Here is a 23,594-nt window from a genome sequence, read left to right as displayed (position 1 = left end):
TTACTTGGTGGTCATTAAAATCTAAATTTTTGTGTTAAATCAGTAGTTTTTGTATCTTTTAAAAGAGCTTTAAGGGGACTGAGAGACTCAGTTGCCGGATTCCGGGTGGTTTTTCTTTACTTTGTGGTCATTAAAATAGAAATTTTTGTGTTAAATAAGTAGTTTTTGTATCTTTTAAAAGAACTTTACGGGGATTGAGAGACTCTGTTGCCTGATTCCGGGTGGTTTTTCTTGACTTGGTGGTCATTAAAAACTAAATTTTTGTGCTAGATAAGTAGTTTTTTTATCTTTTAAAAGAGCTTTACGGGGCTTGAGAGACTCTGTTGCCGGATTCCGTGTGGTTTTTCTTTAATTGGTGTTCATTAAAAACGAAAATTCTGTGTTAAATAAGTAGTTTTTTTATCTTTTAAAAGAGATTTACGGGGATTGAGAGACTCAGTTGCCGGATTCCGTGTGATTTTTCTTCTTTTCAGTAAAGACACTCGATATCCTAAAAGTGTCTAATTCAAACTTTTTTAAAACTTCAAAATTTTTCAACTTTATTTATTTTTTCTTTTTGTACATAACTTAAAATGTCAAAATATGCTTACAGTTCTAACAATTGCGCTCTGTGATTGGTCAGAGACACGATGTGACTTTCCCACTGGTATTCTATGACCGGTTATTGACACTACCTAATCTCTTGCATGTATTAAATCAGTATTTTTTACTCAGTGTAACGATAAAAAAATAAGTCATATATATAAAAAAAAGTTAAGATGTATCATTTTAATAAAGTGTTTTTACATAACAAGGTTATTGTAGCATTGAATGCTGACAAAGAGAAGTATTTAAACTTTGAAACAAGTACAGGTGGTAGCACTATTGGAAATGTATGCATGCATAGTCATGACAGTAAGGAATTAAATTTCTTTGGAAAACCGAAAAAATTCAGCTCTTATGTTGGTGGTTATGTGAGATTGAGATCTCCAGAGATGATTGCACTAAAAAAGAATGCCAACATAAAAATAATCATTGATGATATAGGACAACTCCTTGCTACTGTTGCAGGTAACACATTACCTACTGATACATCCAATCGTCACCTTTCAGGTATTAGCATTCAACGGAAGATCAATAAAAGAAAGGCCTACTCTTCTACTAATATCGTAAACCATATCTTGTCTATGTGCCGAAACTGTTACCTGTGTAGAAATAATGTGATAATAGACAGTGAAATTGCCGGAAAAATAAAAAGGGCATTGTCAGAAAATATCACGATGGAATATAAAGATGAATCGATGAAAAACAAAGCACCAGCAAACGTTACTGCCATTGAGCAAACAGTCATTGAATCAAATAATACCAAAGACGAAAAGCATATTGAGCCTGTTGATGAGACACCAGTAAAAATTGTGGATGACTCAAAATGGAATAATGATTATTCTACTGATTACGAACTAAGAGAAGACAATAGCTATAATATCAAGAGAGAACATGGTGAACTATTTTATGGAACAGATTCAAAATGTCCAAAGTTAATCATTGATAATAATAATGTAACGTAATATATTTATTGTATTAATATTCTACATAGCATTATTTCATTAAAAATATATTATTCATTACATTGTTTTGTGTTCATTATTTTTAGAGTAAGCTAGCATGTCAAACGTTTAGAATGTCTAATAAAACGTCGGAGATGTAAGAAAAGGAATTTTCATACATCTATTGTCAGACACATGGGAACAAATTCTTTCTTGAATTCGACTCCTGGATAAATAAAAAAAGACATTTCATTCAAGAAATTATGACGAAACTCTAAGTAAGCAACAGACTCTTTCTTGAAGTTACCTAATGGATTCACAATGCAGAAATTTCATTTCAGAAATTATCAAAAATTGTAAGTAAGTAGCAAATTCTTTCAAAAATATGTTAATACGTTTAAGCAATAAAGATCTTTAAGCTTAACCCACCTTTATTCTTTAGAATAGTTTTATTCATTTCTTTAAATTATGAAGAAATTGTAAGTAAGTAACAATAGCTTTCTTGAATTCGCTTCCTGGACACAATATAGATAGTTAATTCAAGAAATCATAATAAAATCGCAAGTAAGTAATAAAGTCTTTATTGTTTCCACCTATTGGATACACAATACTGAAATTTCATTCAGGAAATTATGAAGGAATTGTAAATAGGTAACACACTCATGTTACCTCATGGATACACAATGCAGAAATTTCATTTAAGAAATTATCAAAAATTTTAAGTAAGTAGCAAATTCTTTCTTGAATTCGCCTCATGGGTAAATAAAAAAGACAGTTCATTAAAGAAATTAGGAAAAAATTGCAAGTAAGTAGCAAATTCTTTCTTGAATTCTCCTGCTGAATAAACAAAAAAGACATTTCGTTTGAGAAATTATGACAAAAGTTCAATTAAGTAACAAAACCTTTATTGTTTTTATGACTTAGATACACGATGCAGAAAGTTAATTCAATGAATTATGAAAAAAAATTCTCAGTAAGTAAAACTTTCTTTCTAGAAGTCAACTCACGGATGCACAATACGGACGTTACATTCAAGAAATTATGAATTAAAAACAATTTCTTTCTTGAAGTCAACTCTTGGATACACAATACGTAAATTTCATTCAAGAAATTATGAAAATATTTGTAAGTAAGTAACAAACTCTTTTTTTTTTAACCTCTTGGATATACAGTAAATATACTTCATTCAAGAAATTATGAAAAAACCGCAATTAAGTAACTTTTTTTTTCTCTTTATCAAAAACAATTTTCAATTAGCTACACGATGTAGAAATTTAATTCAAGAAATTAGGAAAAAATTCTCAGTAAGTAACAATTTCACCCAATTTCTTGAAGTCATCTCTTGGATACGCAATACGGAAATTTCATTCAAGAAATTATGAAAATATTTGTAAGTAAGTAACAAACTCTTTATTGATTCCACCTATTTGATATACACTACATATACTTGAGAACATAATGTGTTAAAAACACGCCATGACTTCTATTAATAGCCTATTACTCAAATATAAGGGTATCGTAGATCACTGATGGAGACATTTTATAACTTACATATTAGATATTTTACAAGAAATTAACAATATCATTCTGTTATTGAATACCGTTATATGTACTCCGTTCCTTTGATTCAAGAAATTATAAAAAATTGTAACTAAGTACCAAATTCTTTCTTGAATTTAACTCTTGTACAAACAAAAAAGATATTTCGTTCAAGAAATTATGGCAAAATTATAATTAAGTAACAAACTCTTTTTTGTTTTCCCAAGTTAGATATATGACGTAAAAATTTAATTCAAGAAATTATGGAAAAATTATCAGTCTAAGTAGCAAATTCTTTCTTGAATTCACATGTTGGATAAACAAAAAACATTTCGTTAAAGAAATTATGACAAAATTATAAGTAAATAACAAACTTTATTGCTTTCACGAGTTAGATATACGACGTAGAAATTAAATTCAAGAAATTATTAAAAAATTTTCAGTCTAAGTAGCAAATTCTTTCTTGAATTCACCTGTTGGATAAACAAAAAAAAACAAAAAAAAGACATTTCGTTCAAGAAATTATGACAAAATTCTAAGTAAGTAACAAACTTTATTGTTTTCACGAGTTAGATATACGATGCAGAAATTAAATTCATGAAATTATGAAAAAATTCTCAGTAAGTAACCATTTCTTTCTTGAAGTCAACTCTTGGATACACAATACGGGAAATTTCATTCAAAAAATTATGAAAATATTTGTATTTAAGTAACACACTCTGTATTAGTGTCTCCTCTTTGGATATGCAGTACAGATACTTCTTTCAATAAATTAGGAAAAAATCACTAGTAAGTAGCTTTTTTTTTCTTTTTATCACAGACAATTTTCACTTAACTGCGCGACATATAAATTTAATACAATAAATTATGGAAAAATTCTCAGTAAGTAACAATTTCTTTCTTGAAGTCAACTCTTGGATACACACAATACGGAAATTTCATTCAAGAAATTATAAAAAATATTTATAAGTAAGTAACAAGCTCTTTATTGATTTCACCTCTTGAATATATAGTACAGATACTTCATTCAAGAAACGTGATTAAACACATTTTGAAACTGCATGCTATTTGTATGCCTTTCCTTGGCACCTTTCCAAACGAGTGGGGGTTCCCCACTGGTTCCTACACATTGCAAAAAAGTGAGCAGTATAAAAACTCCACAGTTTCAACCAGACTGGTTTTTTTGGGTCCAATAAGGGGTGTTATGCAAAGTCGACATAGCTTTATTTCATTTTTTTAAGGTTCATTTAGACGAGGTTACGTGCGCGCACGTAACGTACGTGCGCGCACGTTACGTGCATTAATTTCTACGTCGTATATCTAACTTGTTAAAACAATAAAGAGTTTGCTACTTACTTAGAAATTTGCCATAATTTCTTGACCGAAATGTCTTTTTTGTTTGTCCCGCAGTTAAATTCAAGAAAGAATTTGCTTATTAGTTACAATTTTTTCATAATTTCTTGAATCAAATTTACGCATTACGTATCAAAGAGGTGACTTCAATAAAAAAATTGGTACTTACTGAGAATTTTTTCAAGAATTTTTTGAATTAAATTTCTACATCATTTAGCTAAGTGAAAATTGTTTGTGATAAAGAGAAAAAAAAGTTACTTACTTGCGATTTTTTCATAATTTCTTGAATGAAGTATCTGTACTGTATATACAAGAGGTGGAATCAATAAAGAGTTTTTTACTTACTTACAAATATTTTAATAATTTATTTAATGAAATTTCAGTACTGTGTATACAAGAGTTGACTACAAGAAAGAAATGGTTACTTACTGAGAATTTTTTCATAATTTATTGAATCAAATTTCTACATCGTGTATCTAAGTCATAAAATTCTTGAATGAAATTTCCGTATTGTGTATCCATGAGTTGACTTCAAGAAAGAAATTGTTACTTACTGAGAATTTTTTCCTAATTTATAGAATTAAATTTCTACATCGTGTAGCTGAGTTAAAATTGTTTTTGATAAAGAGAAAAAAAAAGTTACTTACTTGCGGTTTTTTCATAATTTTTTGAATGAAGTATCTGTACTGTATATCCAAGAGGTGAAAAAAAAAAGAGTTCGTTACTTACTTACAAATATTTTCATAATTTCTCGAATGAAATTTCCGTATTGTGTATCCAAGAGTTGACTTCAAGAAAGAAATTGTTTTTATTACATAATTTCTTAAATGAAATTTCCGTATTGTGTATCCAAGAGTTGACTACAAGAAAGAAATTGTTACTTACTGAGAATTTTTTCATAATTTCTTGAATTAAATTTCTACATAGTGTATCTAAGTCATGAAAACAATAAAGAGTTTGTTACTTACTTAGAATTTTGTCTTAATTTCTCGAACGAAATGTCTTTTTTGTTTATCCAGCAGGTGAATTCAAGAACGAATTTGCTACTTACTTACAATTTTTTCATAATTTCTTTAATGAATTGTCTTTTTTACTTAACCAGGAGGCGATTCAAGAAAGAATTTGCTACTTACTTAAAATTTTTTATAATTTCTTAAATGAAATTTCTGCATTGTGTATCCATGAGGTAACATGAGTGTGTTACCTATTTACAATTCCTTCATAATTTCCTGAATGAAATTTCAGTATTGTGTATCCAATAGGTGGAAACAATAAAGACTTTATTACTTACTTGAGATTGTATTATGATTTCTTGGATTAAATATCTGTATTGTGTCCAGGAAGCGAATTCAAGAAAGCTATTGTTACTTACTTACAATTTCTTCATAATTTAAAGAAATGAATAAAACTATTCTAAAGAATAAAGGTGGGTTAAGCTTAAAGATCTTTATTGCTTAAACGTATTAACATATTTTTGAAAGAATTTGCTACTTACTTACAATTTTTGATAATTTCTTAAATGAAATTTCTGCATTGTGTATCCAAGAGGTAACTTCAAGAAAGAGTTTGTTGCTTACTTAGAGTTTCGTCATAATTTCTTGAATGAAATGTCTTTTTTATTTATCCAGGAGGCGAATTCAAGAAAGGATTTGTTCCCATGTGTCTGACAATAGATGTATGCAAATTCCTTTTCTTACATCTCCGACGTTTTATTAGACATTCTAAACGTTTGATATGCTAGCTTACTCTAAAAATAATGAACACATAACAATGTAATGCATAATATATTTTTAATGAAATAATGCTATGTAGAATATTAAAACAAAAAATATATTACGATACATTATTATTATCAATGATTAACTTTGGACATTTTGAATCTGTTCCATAAAATAGTTCACCATGTTCTATCTTGATATTATAGCTATTGTCTTCTCTTAGTTCGTAATCAGTAGAATAATCATTATTCCATTTTGAGTCATCCACAATTTTTACTGGTGTCTCATCAACAGGCTCAATATGCTTTTCGTCTTTGGTATTATTTGATTCAATGACTGTTTGCTCAATGGCAGTAACGTTTGCTGGTGCTTTGTTTTTCATCGATTCATCTTTATATTCCATCGTGATATTTTCTGACAATGCCCTTTTTATTTTTCTGGCAATTTCACTGTCTATTATCACATTATTTTTACACGGGTAACAGTTTCGGCACGTAGACAAGATATGGTTTACGATATTAGTAGAAGAATAGGCCTTTCTTTTATTGATCTTCCGTTGAATGCTAATACCTGAAAGGTGACGATAGGATGTATCAGTAGGTAATGTGTTACCTGCAACAGTAGCAAGGAGTTCCTCTATCATCAATGATTATTTTTATGTTGGCATTCTCTTTGAGTGCAATCATCTCTGGAGATCTCAATCTCGCATAGCCACCAACATAAGAGTTGAATTTTTTCGGTATTCCAAAGAAATTTAATTCCTTACTGTCATGACAATGCATGCATACATTTCCATTAGTGCTACCATCTGTACTTGTTTCAAAGTTTAAATACTTCTCTTTGTCAGCATTCAATGCTACAATAACCTTGTTGTGTAAACACACTTTATTAAAATGCTCCATCTTCACTTTTTTTTAAAGATATGACTTATGTGTTTATCTTTCCACTGCGTAAAAAATACTGATTTAATACATGCAATAGACTAGGTAGTGTCAATAACTGGTCATAGAATACCAGTAGGAAAGTCACATCGTGTCTCTGACCAATCACAGAGCGCAATTGTTTGAACTGTAAGCATATTTTGACATTTTAAGTTATGTACAAAAAGAAAAAAATAAATAAAGATGAAAAATTTTGAAGTTTTAAAAAAGTGAATTAAACACTTTTAGGATATCTAGTGTCTTTACTGAAAAGAACAAAAATCACACGTAATCCGGCAACTGAGTCTCTCAATCCCCGTAAAGCTATTTTAAAAGATACAAAAACTAATTTTTAAACACAAAAATTTCGTTTTTAATGACCACCAAGTAAAGAAAAACCACCCGGAATCCGGCAACTGAGTCTCTCAAACCCCGTAAAGCTCTTTTAAAAGATACAAAAACTACTTATTTAACACAACAATTTCGATTTTAATGACCACCAAGTAAAGAAAAACCACCTGGAATCAGGCAACAGAGTCTCTCAATCCCCGTAAAGCTCTTTTAAAAGATACAAAAACTACTTATTTAACACAAAAATTTCGTTTTTAATGACCACCAAGTAAAGGAAAACCACCTGGAATCCGGCAACTGAGTCTCTCAATCCCCGTAAAGCTCTTTTAAAAGATACAAAAACTACTTATTTAACACAAAAATTTCTATTTTAATGACCACCAAGTAAAGAAAAACCACACGGAATTAGGCAACTGAGTCTCTCAAACCCTGTAAAGCTCTTTTAAAAGATACAAAAACTACTGATTTAACACAAAAATTTCTTTTTTAATGACCACCAAGTGAAGAAAACCACACGGAATCAGGCAACTGAGTCTCTCAAACCCCTTAAAGCTCTTTTAAAAGATACAAAAACTACTTATTTAACACAAAAGTTTCGTTTTTAATGACCATCAAGTAAAGAAAAATCACACGGAATTAGGCAACTGAGTCACTCAATCCCCGTAAAGCTCCTTTTAAACTGTGACAAGCTAAACCACGACAAAGCACTACTCTCGTGGAACTCAATCCCCATTTAACTCACCCCCCTTGCCACTGACCCCACTTTTAACTGAACCCCTGTATAACCGAAACCCCCGTGTAACTGTACCCCCTTTAACTGAACGCTCATGCAACTCAACCCTCCATGCAACCCATCTCCCTCAAAACACTTTTCAGTCATTTTCTCGTACTCTCGTGGAACTCAATCCCCATTTAACTCAACCCCCGTGCAACTGAACCCCCTTGTAACTGAACCCCTGTATAACCACCACAGGGAATCAGGCAACTGAGTCTCTCAAACCCCTTAAAGCTCTTTTAAAAGATACAAAAACTACTGATTTAACACAAAAATTTAGTTTTTAATGACCATCAAGTAAATGAAAACCACACGGAATTAGGCAATTGAGTCTCTCAAACCCTGTAAAGCTATTTTAAAAGATACAAAAACTACATATTTAACACAAAAATTTCGTTTTTAATTACCACCAAGTGAAGAAAAACCACTCGGAATCAGGCAACTGAGTCTCTCAAACCCCTTAAAGTACTTTTAAAAGATACAAAAACTACTTATTTAAGACAAAAATTTCGTTTTTAATGACCATCAAGTAAAGAAAAATCAAACGGAATTAGGCAACTGAGTCTCTCAATCCCCGTAAAGCTCCTTTAAAACTGTGACAAGCTAAACCACGACAAAGCACTACTCTCGTGGAACTCAATCCCCATTTAACTCATCCCCCGTGGAACTGAACCCCCGTGTAACTGCCCCCCTGGCTATCCGATCCCCCCGTGTAACTGTACCCCCTTTAACTGACCTCTCATGCAACTCAACCCTCCATGCAACCCATCTCCCTCAAAACACATTTCAGTCATTTTCTCGTACTCTCGTGGAACTCAATCCCCATTTAACTCAACCCCCGTGCAACTGAACCCTCTTGTAACTGAACCCCTGTATAACCGAAACCCCTGTGTAACTGTACCCCCTTTAACTGAACTCTCATGCAACTCAACCCTCCATGCAACCCATCTCCCTCAAAACACTTTTCAGTCATTTTCTCGTTAAATTGACAATACGCTCCAAAACATCACTTGTGTATTATACAGTACATAATCATGGCATCTCCTCCAATTCACAAATCCCATTACCCCTTTTTTTTGCAAAGGTTAATCAAACATCTCCGATTGTAAATGCAATAAAAAATTTTCCACTCACTAATTACCCCTTTTTTGCAAATGCTAAACAAGAAAAAAAACTGTTTGCTTTTCAAAAACTTGTCCGTTAAAACTCGAAACAAGACGCGCTGGTTTTATAATACAGGTTTAATTAATTGCGTAAATCTCTTTGAAAGGGTGTAATGACCAGTAGCATACTATACCTATCAGAAAAACCTGTTTGGTACGGGGACCTTGGCAAATTCAATAGAAGGACTTTACTGTTTTGACTGACGAATTCAGACGATTCAAACTGGACTTATTAGGAGTTTCAGAAACTCATATCCCAGGGGTAGGAAGCATGAAATTACTTGATATAACGTGAATTTGTATACCCATGCAGGAAGGATGGGGTACATAGACAGGGAGGAATGCTCATGATGAATAAGGAAGCTGCTATGTCTTGTTCAGACTGAGACGGTATTAATAATAGAATACTAATTACTCATTTTATAACTAAAAAGTGCAGGGTACCAGTTATAGTAGTATATGCCCCTGTAGAACCGACTGACGGAGAAACTGGTGACTCAGATGAATTTTACTTGCAGTTACAGGAGCAAACAGACAGGGTCCGAGATAGAAATATTGTGTTTTTAGTGGTAAATTTTAACGCTCAGATCGGTAGAAATAGGGATAGATAGTATCCTAGCCTAAACAAATTTGGTGTAGGAAAAAAAAACAGTAATGGCTACAGACCTTTGCAATTTTTTAGGTTTAATAATCTAGCTATAACCAATACGGTGTCTGGTCATCAAATGGCCCATAAGTTAACATGGTATTCACGTGATGGTAAAACAGCAAAACTTATTGATTATTTTATAGTAAACCGAAGACTGGCAGGATCAATACAAGATACTAGGGTATATAGGAGTGTTGTTATTGATGTTAAAAGAAATGATCACCATCTAGTAGTACCTCCCAGGAAGTTATGATGTTGGTATACTCCAGGATGATAATCTGAGAGAAACTTTCCAGGAACAGTTGAATACTAAACTTGAGAATTTAAAATTTGACAATGTGGAAGATGATTGGAATAATTTTAGAAAAAAAATTGTCAAGCTGCTAATGGGGTCTTAGGGATGAAAGTTAGGACTGCAGCTAGGAATATAGTGAAAAAGGTTCATGTTACACAGAGAGAAGGTGGGGCTTATACAAGAATTGTCTGAGTGATAAATAATACGAAAACAAAAGGAATGTAAAGAGAGTGGAGAAATCATTAAAATATGAACTAAGGAGGTGTGAAGTGGAGGCCATGGATAAAATTACCGAGGATCTGGAAGATGCAGCTAGACGGCATAATGGTAAAATATTGCAGTGGTATGTTAATAAATTGAGAGGGAGTGGTCTATCCAGAATTAAAGTCCCAGTTAAAGATAGGAACGGTACTACAATTAGTGTTAAGGAAAGAGTTGAAAAGAGATGGGCACAACATTTTGAGAATGTGCTAAACCGAGATAGAGTTGCAGGAAAAGATATAGAGGAAAGTGAAAACGTTTGTGATACCTTGGAAGTAAGGAAGATTTGTTTTGTGAGGATAAATAGCGACAGTATTAAAGGATTGAAAAATAATACGGCTCCAGGTGCTGATTGTGTGGTAAATGAGTTTCTTAAATATTTTGGTTCTGAGGTTAGAATTAAGTTGCTGAAGATTATGGATATGATCTTTGAAAAAGGGGAAGTACTTAACGATTTTAGGAAAATCTTAATTAAACCATTGTATAAGAAAGATGATAAGAGTGAGTGTGTTAATTATAGAGGCATTAGTCTGGTCTCTGTAGGTAGAGAATCACTTAGTAATATAATAATTTTTAGATGGAGAGATGCTGTAGACAAAGTTTTAAGAGAGGAACGGTGCGATTTTAGAAATGGTAGAGGATGTGTCGACCAAATTTTCACTTTTAGGTTAATAATTGAGAAGTGCCTGAGTTGTCAAACACATTTGGTCTTAAGTTTTATAGATTATGAGTAACAGTTTGATTCTATTGATACTAGAGCTTTAGAAAAGGTCTTATCCTTGTATGGTATACCAGACAAAGACGTTAAAGTGATTAGTGCTATGTACGAGAATAACACTGCTGCGGTTAAGGTAGGAAATGAGGTTAGCAGCTGGTTTTTGTATTAAATCAGGATTTAAGCAGGGTTGTATTCTATCCCCCTTTATATGGGTCATTTTGATGAACTTTGTCTTAAGGAGCAAAGGAAAGGCAATTGGAGACCATGGAATCAAATGGGGGGACTACCCTGGACTTAGATTATGCTGATTATTTAAGCATCCTAGATGAAAGTGTGGGCAAAAGGAATGCATTTTTAGAAGTCTTGCGAGTTCAGGGTGCAAAAATACGTTTGAAAATTAGTGTTAATAAGACTAAGTCACTAAGGCTGGGACTAAGTGAAGTTGAAAAGGTGATGTTGGATAAGGAAAAGATTTATTAATTGGGAAGCTTCTCTTACCTTGGTAGTATTATTAGTAAAGACGGTGGGAGCAGCTAAACTATTAAAAGTAGAATAGTCAAGGCTCGGGGTGTTTCTTCACAATTTAAAAAAGTTTGGAAGAGTGGAAAGATAAGTCTGCAATTGGCTTTTCGGTCAATTGATAATATCCCTTACCATTTCCTGAAAGTTCAAAATTAAGACACTCAGTCATTCCTGATTTACGTACTTTTGATAACCCTTATGTACATAACGTGTTTTGATTTAGTTCAACACTCGCCTCAACACTCTCTGAAAGGTTCACCTGAATGCCCTTCGTCTTGTTGGACACCAAATGCCAAACATGCCAACCTCTTTCCCTAGCAAAAACTATATGTAAACAATGGGCAAATTGCATAACCTGCAGCCCTTTTCCCAAGGGCTGTGGGGGAGGAGATGCATTACCCAACAGATATAGTTACTAGACTTTTCAACTATGCTGAGCAAAATGGCAGAAATTTTTTATTGGATGTGTTTGGGGAACCGATTGGCGTATGAGGGGGGGTGTGGTTGCCCTCCAATCACTTTCGGTTCTTGTTTGGCTTTAAAACCACTTGTGAATTCCACTGTTTTCTTAATTTTGTAAACCAGTAGCTTCGTGAAATTAATTTTAGGAAACTTTACACAGTTATGTCTTCAGACATAATCATAACTTCAGACATAATCATTCTTAAGGAAACTTCAGTTATAATCATCAATTAATAATGCTAGTTTGTTTTAGATAATTGACAAGGACTATGAAAGCGTGGTGAATTTTCAAACAGTTTGATTTTACAGACAGTATTCCGGATAAATTCACCAGATGGTTTCATTATACTGCTTCCTTGTCCATTGAATATTCATAACTGACACTTTTTTGGATTTAAAATACAGTTTGTTGCGAACATCCCCCTTTAAGGGAGTTTTGCGAAGGCCCTGTGGGTCTTTTAAGGCTTTTTCAGTGAACTGAGGTTACTTGCAACAAAGAAACAGTGATAAAAAAAATATTCCAATTTATATTCTTTTGACTAGCTTAAACTAAACAAAGCAACACATCGGGTTTAAAAAGGCGGATCTTTCCTCGCTGGCACACTCTTAAAGAATCTTGTGATTGGCTTACGAAAATACATTAAAGGCAAGAGCCAATAAAACGCGACTTCAGAAAAGGAATCTCTTTTCTTCTCCTGTAGGAGATTATTATTGCACAAACTGAAGTTTGTTTGAAAACTAACATTATATAGATGGTAATTTTGAAATTATTGTGAAGATGAGCATTCTTTTAGGAGTGACCTTCTTCTTCTTCTTCAGCAAAGTTTTGTCGAGCTAGGTCGTAGCAATGTTTTGTCGAGGTGTGTTATCTGCATATCTATCTATCATCTATCTCAACAGATTGTATAATTATCTTTCTATAATTATTTATCATCCTAAATGTTACTCACTAATGTAAACATTTTCCTTATCTTGTTCTTTCCATAAAGTACAGTTTTTTGAAATACTGAGATCACGTCTAGTTATGATCGCAGAGCTTATGATTGACTTTAATTTTGTTCATCAGTTATGTTCAGGGTTTCCACAGGCGGGACATTTTACAATTTCCTGTAGATTTTATTTCAGATTACTGGCTTGTGACTATATCTAACAGTTAACTTGAAAAAAAATTTGTATTTTGCGCAATGTATTTGAGTTTTGTAGTGTTATATTTTGTTTTTTCGTATCGCAGTATTTGTTGCTGGTAAAGGAATAAGTTTCAGGAAGCAAAGAGGCAAAACTAGTAACGTAATTACTTGTGTGATTTTTAATGAAAAGTGCGATGGAAATACTAATTCTGTCAATGTTTCTGCTGTTACTATTCTTCCATTGGCTATATCAGTATTTCCTTAGTGATATTAGCTTAAAAAAGTATAGACTCCCACCCGGTCCGAAAGGATGGCCACTGGTTGGAATACTCCCATCTTTTATAGGAAAAATAGGCTTGGAGGAATTCCAGAAGTGGAGTGATATATATGGTGGGATTTATTTTTGTAAAATTGGTTTGCGGAATCTTGTCGTTGTTACTGATTCAAAAGTTGCACAGGAAATGACGATCCGGCAAGTGGATAAATTTCATACTCGTCCTAAGGATTTACTGCTTGGCAAAATCTTAGGTGGAAAAGGTAAGACTCTTTCAGTCTTTATCATATTTGCACCGTGAGACTGAAATCTATTCATTCGCAAATGATAATTTTTTAAGCTAAATAGGGTAACTGCATTTTTATTCCATCTATTTTTATTGTTCAAAACCATTTCGTACATGCCATTCTAGGCATATAAATTTTTAACATTTCAAAGAAATTGGAAATGTGTTCGCGAAATGCTCTAGCAAACTAACACTTATAGCCTTGTGCAGGATATATCTCACAAAACATTTCAACTATCCTGTATCCCTGGCGTATAGCTTACACAAAGAATGGGGGACTTCTAGGCTAACCCCCCCCCCCCTAACAAGAATCCTAATTTTGTATAGTTGTTCATGCTAAATCCAATGTTAATGTATCTTTTCAAATTTGCCCCCCCCCCTGAAAGATTGAACCCTCACCAACTAAAGGCCTACTACTTTCTTAGTGTGTCTGAGAAATCTTGCCTGAAATAATTCATTGATCCAACCTAGAAAGTTTAGGTGCATACCCGCGCCTCGAGCAGGATTTACATTTTGGGATGGAGAGGGTGTAGACACTAAATTCTGGAGAAGGGATGGGTGCCGAGGGTCGGAGAGCCTCCAAAATGCAACTGTAGAACCAATCTCCTTCTCGCACCCCTTCCCTTAAAAGGTTGGAAAAAATTGTGCATATTATTTGGTCCAATAAAAATCAAAGGACTAAAGATCAACTTCACTTATATAAAAACTAATCAGGAATGCCAAGACTTGAAAACTCATAGGGTGAAAAATGTTGGCGCTTTGGATTTATTACAAGTGGCCGAGGATAAAATTATCTCCAAAACTATTATTGAAGGCTATTCTCTCCCCCCCCCGCCCTCAAAAGGCTCAAAACATGTTTGCATATTATTTGGTCTGCCACCACCCGAACGAACAAAAACCCATTTCAGTTGTATAAAACCAGTTTAAAGATCATCAGACTTGAAGATATGGGGTGAAAACTTCTGTTACTTTTAGTTAAATTCTAGCAGAAAAGACTGTCGAACAACCCGCATGAAAACAAACCAGGCGTGAAATATTTTGTGAGGACATAGGAAATTTTTATTTACCCCTTCTCCCCAACACAAAATTGAAAATCCCCTTGTTAAAATATCCAAAAAGGTGATAAGGGTAATACTTGCTTGGTTTCAGGTACCCATTATATACCTTTACAGATTTTTTTCGAATCTAAAGATTGGTGATTGACCCCATGGCAGCTATAAAGGCAAACTGAATAATGACAGCAATTCAATATTTTTGATAGAAATTCTGTTGTCTCTATCACTGCTCCCTTTACCAATCTTCGGAGGCAAATAGCAGATGGTAATAGCCATGGTAATAGACCATGGTAATAACACAGGAAGAAGGTTGTTTTGATCCACAAAACAACAAAATATTTCCCTAATAAATAAATATCTGTTAAAAATTTCGTGTTTGTAAACCAAATTCATCTTTTTGTCTAAGGTTGTGTTTCAACTCGTTCAAAACTAAAAACACTGTTTTTGCGAAAAATATTAGCAAAATCACAAAAACAGGGTATATAGAAGGGATGCTGAACCTAAAAAAAACATCATATTCCTTCAGTTTAAATTTTGCATGAGTTTGACAAAAACAGCATTTGCCTTAAGTATAAGAATGAGCTATCAACCCGTCACGGCACCTACATTACAGAATTCGTTAGAAAGCTTCAACAGTTAAAAAATTAGGAGTAGCCTATAAATATAATTTTCGAGACTTAAGGCACACTCCACACACACTCACACATACACCTACAAAAGGATATACCAGCCCTCCTTCATAATATACGACACGCAATTATACATCACTGTACATAATTTCATCAAGCCTGAAACATAGGCGCCCATAAGCTGAATTCCAGGGGGGGGGGGAAACTCGTCTAATTGACACTTTTAATGCTACATAATAAAAATCTCAGAACAAAAATATAAAAACAAGGCGGCATCATTCAGCCGGGGGGGGGGGGCGCCCCCCTGTCCTCCTTATGGGTGCCCATGGCCTAAAATGGATCTACTTAGTTTAATGTGGATTTCTTAGTTTAATGTGGAATTAATAACTATAGTAAATGTTATTTTGTATGAACTACGCGCAACTTCACGAGCGATCATCGCACGGCATTTCTGTCTCTGAAACTGAGAATCTCCCTACACAATTTTCGGTACTTGTCAATAAGCTGGAGCCCACGCGAGAAGTGAAATTTGGTTAATGCTAATGAAATAAATCAAAATATGATGAAAATATAATAGTTTAGAAGCAAATTTCGGCTATATATTTGCACATTGGCTATCTCAGATTTTTGTATCGGTAGCATTTGCTCCCTCTACGGGGACTCCCTCTACGCGCAACTTCACGAGCGAATTTGCCAATTATTGTATAGCCCGAAATGGTTGAAAAAACCACTATCCCTTGGCATATTCTTATAAGCTACCTAAGAGGTACATTATAACTTTTAAACGATGTTCAAATAACTCTGGTTCAAATTTTTTAAGACCATTGGTTCGATCCGATCACTTCTGAAAAAAAAACCTACAAATGAATGAACACGGCTCCGTGATAGTTCTTCTCAAAAAAAAAAAATCCAAAATTTCACGTATTTGTAAATAAGCATCTGAGGCCTTTGCAATCGGATATGCTAAATTTGATGATGCAATGTTTATCAAGATCAAATACCTTTTCCCCAGTGTTTTGCCCTTTTTTAAAACCATTCAAACTTTTCTTAGGCTCGTAACTTTATCTGGGTCGCCTTGAATTTAATGAATTTTACATATCCAAAATTACCCTAAAAAGTCAATTCTTTTGATGTATGTGTTACCATAAAAACTTCTACTTTCGGAATGTCGATAATTAGCAAGAGTAGCTCCTTCCTTGCAGCTTGTTACACCAAACTTTCGGATAACCAGACTTAACGCAATTAAATTACCGTCCCTGTTGCTGCACCCAATGTTCTAAATAAGGTATTACACCATTATACAACTTTGACAAGAAGGTTAACGCAATTAAATTACCGTCCCTGTTGCTGCACCCAATGTTCTAAATAAGGTATTACACCATTATACAACTTTGACAAGAAGGTTAACGCAATTAAATTACCGTCCCTGTTGCTGCACCCAATGTTCTAAATAAGGTATTACACCATTATACAACACTTTGACAAGAAGGTTAACGCAATTAAATTACCATCCCTGTTGCTGCACACAATGTTCTAAATAAGGTATTACACCATTATACAACACTTTGACAAGAAGGTTAACGCAATTAAATTACCGTCCCTGTTGCTGCAACCAATGTTCTAAATAAGGTATTAAGTAGTAATCAAGGTTATACTTTGGGTAGATTATGTTCCATCCTGTGTTATTTGTCCCACTTTACATTCCATGGCACCTTTCCCTGGCACCTTTCCACTAGACTGATCATTGCTATTGATGTCAATTGAATATGAAATTATCGCGAAATACACATGTACTTTCACAAGCCTGAGGCATGGATATGTATGCAGTTTAACCGGTATATTGACTTACCACGGGTCAGTCAACTATTACTACGAACGATACTTGCCTTAGCAGACGGGTTTTCTAATGTAACACACATTTTTTTGTGTGTCAGTCGGTTAGGGGGAGCTGGCGGTTAGTCCATATGATGACTTGATTAGTCGGTTTTTTAAAAAACTTGGCAAGCTATAATGTACTCAAGCAAAGTTTAACCGGTACATTGGCTTACCACGGGTCAGTTACCTATTACTACGAACGGACTTTCAGTCCTACATTCACGGGTGTCTGCAAAGTGTTATGGGCTTCATTGAAAAAATACCAGTTTAAAAAAAAAAATAAATAAACATGTATTCGTGATCTTTCTTCTGGCAAAAAATACAAAATCCAATCAAAACTGGTCAAACTTGTTAATAAGCAGTAGGCTATAGCTACCTGATACCTCGTTCAGTATTGCATGTATTTTTAGCGGTATCAATGGTATTTCATTTGCGTGAAGCTCTCTCGATTTGCCAAAACTTTTATCGTTCGCATAAAACTAACTGAATTTGCAAAAATGGTATTCCATTTACGTAACTCTGCTCTGAATGTCCTTAATGAGGATATAAATAATATAGAATGACACTGTGACTTGACATAGCTTTACCTCTCCGATGCGGTCTGTATAATACACAAGTAACGTTTGAAAAGTATTGTCAATTTAAAATAGGATCTTACGTTCCCTTCATCCCTCCCATTTCTGAGGGGCAGGGGATGGTAGGAGAGGGGGAGGGGGAGTCAATTTTGGAGATTTCTGATAACAAGTACCATTCATTGCGATCGTAGGTCTATGTTGGCTCGTTTTAAATACTTCAGCTTATCTATTCATTTGTGTTAAATAAAAATCTGGAATCTGGAAAATGAAAAATAAGTATTTAAACAAAATGTACGATGCTGCTAATTAAAGAATAGTAGGCTACACTCAGAATTGTTTGCATGAGGGTTCAGTTAAAGAGGTCTCACTTGTAGGAGGGTTCAGATGCATGGGGGTTCACTTGCTTAGGGTTCAGTTACACGGGGATTCAGTTACAATGGAACCCACACAAAAACAATGGGGCACACACAAAAGCCAAATGAATGGCATTGCGACTTGACCTAGCTTTACTTCTCCGATGTGGTCTGTATTATACACATCTGGGGAGGGGAGAATGGAGGTAGGTATTTAGTTTAAAAAATGCTAGGAGGACTTGAGTTTTGTGGGTAGGGTGAAAAATGGTACTTATTCAATATCCTGGTAAACATTATACCTCATTCTTTTATTCTAACTTAACTTCTAGGAATAGGACTTCATTCCATCGGCTAAATCAGTTTATTCATCTATAACGGTGAACAAAAAGACTATTAATTCTCCATATTCTTCTGATCTTGCACCCATTCCTCCTTCTCTCTTCTTCCTCTGATCATGCGCCCACTCCTCCTTCTCACTCGGGGTCAGTTGACGTCTCAGTATCCGGTAAAAAGCCATGTTATTTGCTTGTGTGTATAGGAATTCCCTTGTTATTTGCTTGCGTGTATAGGAATTCCCATGTTATTTGCTTGCATGTATAGGAATTCCCACGTTATTTGCTTGCGTGTATAGGAATTCCCATGCTATTTGCTTGCGTGTATAGGAATTCCCATGTTATTTGTTTGCATGTATATGAATTCCCATGTTATTTGCTTGCATGTATAGGAATTCCCATGTTATTTGCTTGCATGTATAGGAATTCCCATTTTATTTGCTTGCGTGTATAGGAATTCCCATGTTATTTGCTTGCGTGTATAGGAATTCCCATGTTTTTGGCTTGCGTGTATAGGAATTCCCATGTTATTTGCTTGCGTGTATAGGAATTCCCATGTTATTTGCTTGCGTGTATAGGAAGTCCCATGTTATTTGCTTGCGTGTATAGGAATTCCCATGTTATTTTCTTGCGTGTATAGGAATTTCCATGTTATTTGCTTGCGTGTATAGGAATTCCCATGCTATTTGCTTGCATTTATATGAAGTCCCATGTTATGTTCTTGAATGTTTAGGAATTCACTTGGGATTTTCTTTAGAGTATATTAATTCCCATGGTAGTATATTGATTGTATATGAATTCCCTAGTTATTTGCTTGAATGTATAGGAATTCCCACGTTATTTGCTTGCGCGTATAGGAATTCCCATGATATTTGCTTGCGTGTATAGGAATTCCCATGTTATTTGCTTGCATGTATAGGAATTCCCATGTTATTTGCTTGCGTGTATAGGAATTCCCATGTTATTTGCTTGTATGTATAGGAATTCCCATGTTATTTGCTTGCGTGAGTAGAAAGGCCTCAGGAGGTCCCACGATTACCACGTGGTTTATGGTTTTGTCAGTGAGAATTAAAAAACAGGAATTTTCTCAATTGAAAAAACATGAATTTTCTCACTTTGATGGTTGTTTTCTTGGACGGTTATGGGTGTTGGTCAATTTATTTGATGTTTTTCATGGATGTCAACAGTAATTCATGTCTGTTTTATGGTTTTTGTCAGTGAGAATGAAAAAACAGGAATTTTCTCACATTTATGGATGTTAACAGCAATTTATGTCTGTTTTATGGTTTTTGTCAGTGAGAATGGAAAAACAGGAACTTTCTCACTTTTATGGATGGTTATGGGTGTTGGTCAATTTATTTGATGTTTTTCATGGATGTCAACAACAATTTATGTCTGTTTTATGGTTCGTTGTCAGTGAGAATGAAAAAACAGGAATTTTCTCACATTTATGGATGTCAACAACAATTCATGTCTGTTTTATGGTTTTTGTCAGTGAGAATGGAAAAACAGAAACTTTCTTACATTTATGGATGTCAATAGCAATTTATGTCTGTTTTATGGTTCGTTGTCAGTGAGAATGTACATGTTCGACACGAATGTTATGAGTTTCCAGGAAACAGTTAGATCACGTGTTTCCTTCTCAGCCAATCAGCGAGTTGGTTACATCTCCCTTCTCGGCCAATCAGAGGGCTGGTTACATATTAGCGGCGGTGGGAATATAAGGAAAGGGTTTTTTGCTATAGTTTTATTAGTCTGTGAATAGAATTCAAAGGAGTGAGAAGAAGAGCAGTTTGACTTTACTCATTTGGATATATATTTGTGTTGATGGCGATGAGTGGAATGTTTACCCTATTGGAAGTTGATAGTCTAGTTGATGATAATAATACAAGAGCACCAAACATTGTGGTGGAAATCACGAAAGGATCACGTCTTTGTCTGGAATGGGATGCAGTATATGCAAGATATGTGATATCCTTGAGCAAATTTAAAATGGAGGATCAATTATGTTTTGCCGCTAAAGTTGATATAGCACATGTGAATAGACTTCAATGTGCTTTAAGTGCATTGGTGAAACATATTGAAGACAATAAACAGTATCGCTAATTGTACATGCTCTGTATTATTGATGTTGTTGTAATTATTCAATAAAATTATTTCGAAATCGAAAATGTTTTCTTTCTTTTCTGGTTAGGTTAGGCTATGGGGCTAACGAATCGAGTCAGTCTAGAGTCAGCAGTCGGAGTGAAAGGATTGAAAAATGAATAAATTTGAGAAAGAGAGAATTAGATCAAATCTAGTGTTTATGGAAAAATATTTGATTTTGGATGACGATTTTCTCTAGTTATCTCTTTAACACAGGATATTCTCTTGTCAGGGAACACTTGACAATATAATGAGGAGTGATTCTCCCCCCTTGGACTATTGTATGAAACTTTTAAAATGTGAATCAAGTACTTATAGTCAATATATTGATATATTAATTGGAACAAAGCAGAATCATGTTGTGGATATACTTTTGAAAACATTGCCAATGGATTCAATGTAGATGGCTCGTCCTTCAAAAGAGGTAACGTTACAGAGCTAATCCTCTCCCCCATTTCCCCTCATTGAATTTATGGAGCGAGGACGATCAGTTTCGTTTTAGCTGTGAGAGAGTCAAGTGACATTGGAAACCAAAAATATTCTATACATGTCCATTGTGCATGTACACTCTTGGCAGTTGGACTCAATGTGAGAATTGTACAATTATAGATGACAATAGTGAAAAGTGTAAATTATGTAATCCTTGTAAATTACATAGAGGCTGTGCAGTACAAATTAAAGGATGTGATTCATATCTTGAAGAGATTTGTGACTCTTACCTTAGAGGGCACCTGTGCTCCAATTGTCACTATGATAAATGTGATCAATGGGAGAATACTTACCCCGCTATGATTGGAAAGAATCCTAAACGTGATTTTAGTTTATTTCTACGAGAATGGTATCGTCGTGGATTTAAATTATTCTGGGAAGAGGAATCTGGTCTACGATTCTACTGTTGGGGTAACAAAACAATCTGGTTTCTACATCATCGTTGTGATGACACTACCTACTGTGACTATAAACCAAGTGATTTTTATTTTACAGTTACCGACTGTGATTCACTAGTTGAAAACATTGTATGTGATATTGGTTCAAATAGACAGATTGAAACTCGTGAATTTCATAATATGAATGCAAATAGTATCATTGACTATACAAAGAGATATGACATGAGTGAAGTTAAATTATACTGTAGAAAATGTCACCCTGACTTTGCAGTCAATCAAGATCAATATACAGTGAATCCAAATGATTTACCGGCATTAGTGGTTCACGACAGTTGCCTATACATCGATGAAGAAATCTAAAGTGAAGATTTAAAGACATTGTTGTATATATATGCATTTTATTAATAAACAAATTCACAAGCATTTTTTAAGCACTTTACTCTTAGGGCACTGAAATCAATACTATATGGGTCTGAGAGGATATTTTCCACTAGAAAGTCATTCAGACAGCCGGCCGCGGGCGGGAACCCCCACCCCCCTGGGTGGCCACGGGAAGGGCCCTCCCCCCCACCCCCGGGAGCCGCGGGGCGAAAATGGATTGTACACAATAGTTGTCCGGTCACTGCTGTTGCTGCTACAGGTTAGGTGGGGGTTGGGTTAGTTGAGGTTAGTTAATTTATGAATGGGTTCAAAGTGGTTAGTTGGAGCATTTAATTTATGAACGGGTTGGGTGGAGGGGGGGGTTAATGGTTGGGTTAGTCAGGTTAGGTTAATTTATCCAGACCAAGTTGATTGCGATAGTCTATGAATTCAACTCGGTCTGAAATACGGTAGCGGCCATGAGGTTGGACACTCACACCATTCATTGCGCCAGTGGAATGTGACCGTCAATTTCAAAGAACCATCCTTGTGGCCCATTGTCCTCGACGGTGGTAATGTCGGGGAACTCACAAGGATTCTCAAGCCATTGATAGTCTATGTGCTCGAGAATGGTGTGAGTGTCCAACCTCATGGCCACTACCGTATTTCAGACCGAGTTGAATGCATAGACTATCGCAATCAACTTGGTCTGGATAAATTAATCTAACCTGACTAACCCAACCACTAACCAACTAACCACCACCAACCCGTTCATAAATTAAATGCTCCAACTAACCACATTGAACCCATTCATAAATTAACTAACCTCAACTAACCCAACCTCCACCTAACCTGTACCAGCGGCAGCAGTGATTGGACAACTATTGTATACAATCCATTTTCGCCCCGCGGTTCCCAGGGGTGGGGGGGGCCTTCCCACGGCCGTCCAGGGGGTGGGGGGGGGGGGGTCCCGCCCGCGGCCGGCCGTCTGAATGACTTTTTAGTGGAAAATATCCTCTCAGACCTATATAGTATTGATTTCAGTGCCCTAAGAGTAAAGTGCTTAAAAAATGTTTGTGAATTTGTTTATTAATAAAATGCATATATATACAACAATGTCTTTAAATCTTCACTTTAGATTTCTTCATCGATGTATAGGCAACTGTCGTGAACCACTAATGCCAGTAAATCATTTGGATTCACTGTATATTGATCTTGATTGACTGCAAAGTCAGGGTCACATTTTCTACAGTATAATGTAACTTCACTCTTGTCATATCTCTTTGTATAGTCAATGATACTATTTGCATTCATATTATGAAATTCACGAGTTTCAATCTGTCTATTTGAAGCAATATCACAAACAGTGTTTTCAAGTGGTGAATCACATTCGGTAACTGCAAAATAAAAATCACTTGTCTTATAGTCATAGTAGGTAGTTTCG

General features: G+C 34.7%; 1 protein-coding gene across 1 annotated transcript in view; it reads left to right on the top strand.

Annotated features, from left to right (window-relative positions):
* Positions 1-13,295: 13,295 nt before the first annotated feature.
* LOC148941599 (cytochrome P450 2U1-like) overlaps positions 13,296-23,594 on the top strand; it is a 156,714-nt gene continuing 146,415 nt past the window's right edge. Inside the window, exon 1 of the mRNA XM_089103924.1 lies at positions 13,296-13,916. Coding sequence (XP_088960050.1) covers positions 13,562-13,916 — 355 coding nt within the window. The 5' untranslated portion in view covers positions 13,296-13,561. The remainder of the gene's footprint in view (positions 13,917-23,594) is intronic.

Source organism: Artemia sp. Qi Xiang Cuo, chromosome 18 (assembly GCF_049724085.1).
Source record: "Artemia sp. Qi Xiang Cuo chromosome 18, ASM4972408v1, whole genome shotgun sequence".
NCBI lineage: Eukaryota > Metazoa > Arthropoda > Branchiopoda > Anostraca > Artemiidae > Artemia > Artemia sp. Qi Xiang Cuo.
This window is presented reverse-complemented; position numbering and strand designations above follow the sequence as displayed.